We start from the raw sequence: 2,563 nt of genomic DNA, 5'->3' as shown, positions 1-2,563 counted from the left end.
GAGCTTCACATATAGTGCTGCTGAGTATTTGTAGGACTAACACACCATTTCAGTTTAATTACATTTATTTAATTAGATTTCAGGAGCTCAAAAAGCTAAAAATGTTTTTTATGTTTCCTTAGTTTTTCTTCTTAATATATTTTCATAAGAAAGATTACATTATGGACTGTCAAGACCACAAATTTAAGCCATTTTGTCCAGATCATTTTATTAACAATAAATATCAAAATATATTTAGATGAATATTTACAACACCGTAATATTTACCTTTTTGTAAAATGTTTCACTGGAAAAACATTGTAATGACAAATCTCACATATTGATAGTGTTACAAGGTTCTAAACGTTATTAATGCACTAGCAATGACAAAAGATGCTATTGTCCACATCAGCTAATTCTCCACATGCTGTGAAGCACAACTGAACAATACAGGCAACAACATTTTCTTCAGGAGAAACTAATTCAAAAAGAGCACTCTGAGTCCATACAAGAAGTTCACGTCCCTAATCGACCTCTTCAATAGTGGGCCCCTGGGTGCCGGCCCCTGAGCGGGCACGGGCCTGAGCTCCACAGCTTCCAGCTGGCATCCCTCCATGGTACAGTTTGGCGATGATGGGGTTGCACACCTTCTCCAGCTCCTTCAACTGATGTACGTACTCCTCCTTTACAACCAGCTGGTTGTTCTCCAGCCACATGATGGCTTGGTTGCACCTCTCAATGACTTTCTTCTTGTCATCCTCACTGATGTTGTTCTTCAAGTTCTCATCTTCCACACTGTTCTTCATGTTAAAGGCATAGGACTCCAGAGTGTTCTTAGCAGCAATCTTCTCTCTCTGCAGGTCATCCTCTGCCTTATATTTGTCTGCAACCTGCACCATCCTCTCAATCTCCTCCTTGCTCAGCCTGCCCTTATCGTTGGTGATGGTGATCTTGTTCACTTTGCCAGTGCTTTTGTCCACTGCCGACACATTCAAAATGCCATTGGCGTCAATGTCAAAGGTCACCTCAATCTGAGGGACTCCTCGAGGTGCAGGTGGGAGGCCCGTCAGCTGAAACTTCCCCAGCAGGTTGTTGTCTTTTGTCATGACTCTTTCACCTTCGTAAACCTGGATCAGAACACCGGGCTGGTTGTCTGCATATGTGCTGAAGATCTGGGTCTGCTTGGTGGGGATGGTGGTGTTGCCATTGATGAGAGCGGTCATGACTCCACCTGCGGTCTCCATGCCCAGAGACAGCGGGGCCACATTCAGCAGCAACAGGTCCTGGACATTTCCAGATGTGTCACCCATTAAGATGGCAGCCTGAACTGCGGCACCGGAAGCCACTGCCTCATCTGGATTGATGCTTTTGTTCAACTCTTTGCCGTTGAAGAAAGGCTGCAAAAGTTTCTGGATTTTGGGGATTCTCGTAGCACCTCCAACCAAGACAATGTCATGGATCTGGGATTTGTCCATTTTGGCATCTCTAAGGGCTTTCTCCACAGGATTCAGTGTTCCCCTGAACAGGTCAGAGCACAGCTCCTCAAAACGTGCTCTGGTAACAGAAGTGTAGAAGTCAATGCCCTCATACAGGGAGTCGATCTCGATGCTTGCCTGAGAGCTGGAGGACAGGGTTCTCTTGGCCCTCTCACAGGCTGTGCGCAATCTCCTCAGTGCACGCTTGTTCTGGCTGATGTCCTTCTTGCACTTCCTCTTAAACTCCTCCACAAAATGGTTGACCAGGCGGTTGTCAAAGTCCTCCCCACCCAGGTGTGTGTCTCCTGCTGTTGCTTTCACCTCAAAGATGCCATCTTCAATAGTCAGGATGGACACATCGAACGTACCCCCTCCTAAGTCAAAGATCAGCACATTGCGCTCTCCCTGCTTGCCTTTGTCCAGGCCGTAGGCGATCGCTGCAGCTGTGGGCTCATTGATTATCCTTAGGACGTTCAGCCCAGCAATCGCACCAGCAAATTTGGTTGCTTGCCTCTGAGAGTCATTGAAGTAGGCAGGTACAGTAATAACAGCGTTGGTTACCTTCTGACCCAGGTAGGCCTCTGCAGTTTCCTTCATTTTCACCAGGACCATGGAGGAGATCTCTTCAGGGTAAAAGGACTTCTTCTCTCCTTTGTACTCAACATGCCCTGTTAAAGCCGTTGGTTTACTCCTCCTCGCTCGTGCGTTAGTTACCTGTCCGTGAACGCTGTGTCTTCCACGAGCTGCCGCTCGCGCTTTATATTCAAGCAGGTAACGCCCCCGTTCACCTCGCGACAGTTCTAGAGGTTTCTCCATTGCGCGAGCTCACCAACCGCGAGTCAGCCAGCGACGCCGCCAGTCCAACTGTAGACTACTGATGTCTCTGAGACCGAATTAGTCCGTAGAAATGAAACAAAGATCCAGGATGGTCTGAAAGGGGACAATACCAACAAATAACCAAACAAGTTGGAAAATGGGACATAAATGGGAAAGCGGAACCACATAGGCTATGTAAATGACTATAAATAAATGTTTTACTTTATCATAAAATTACTTCAGTCATTCCGGGCCAACGTAACGTTTCCTATTTCCCCACATTTAAGGACTGC

At 46.5% G+C, this 2,563-nt stretch overlaps 1 protein-coding gene across 1 annotated transcript; it reads right to left on the bottom strand.

Annotated features, from left to right (window-relative positions):
• Positions 1–361: 361 nt before the first annotated feature.
• LOC145653905 (heat shock 70 kDa protein-like) lies at positions 362–2,270 on the bottom strand. Its single transcript, XM_081708514.1, has one exon. It carries the CDS (start codon positions 2,268–2,270, stop codon positions 504–506), a length of 1,767 nt encoding a protein of 588 aa, XP_081564640.1. The 3' UTR covers positions 362–503.
• Positions 2,271–2,563: the final 293 nt, after the last annotated feature.

This window comes from Electrophorus electricus, chromosome 3, assembly GCF_041902795.1.
Source record: "Electrophorus electricus isolate QZ-2024a chromosome 3, ASM4190279v1, whole genome shotgun sequence".
Taxonomy (NCBI): Eukaryota; Metazoa; Chordata; class Actinopteri; order Gymnotiformes; family Gymnotidae; genus Electrophorus; species Electrophorus electricus.
The sequence above is the reverse complement of the archived record's forward strand: the minus strand, read 5'-3'. Positions and strand labels throughout refer to the sequence as shown.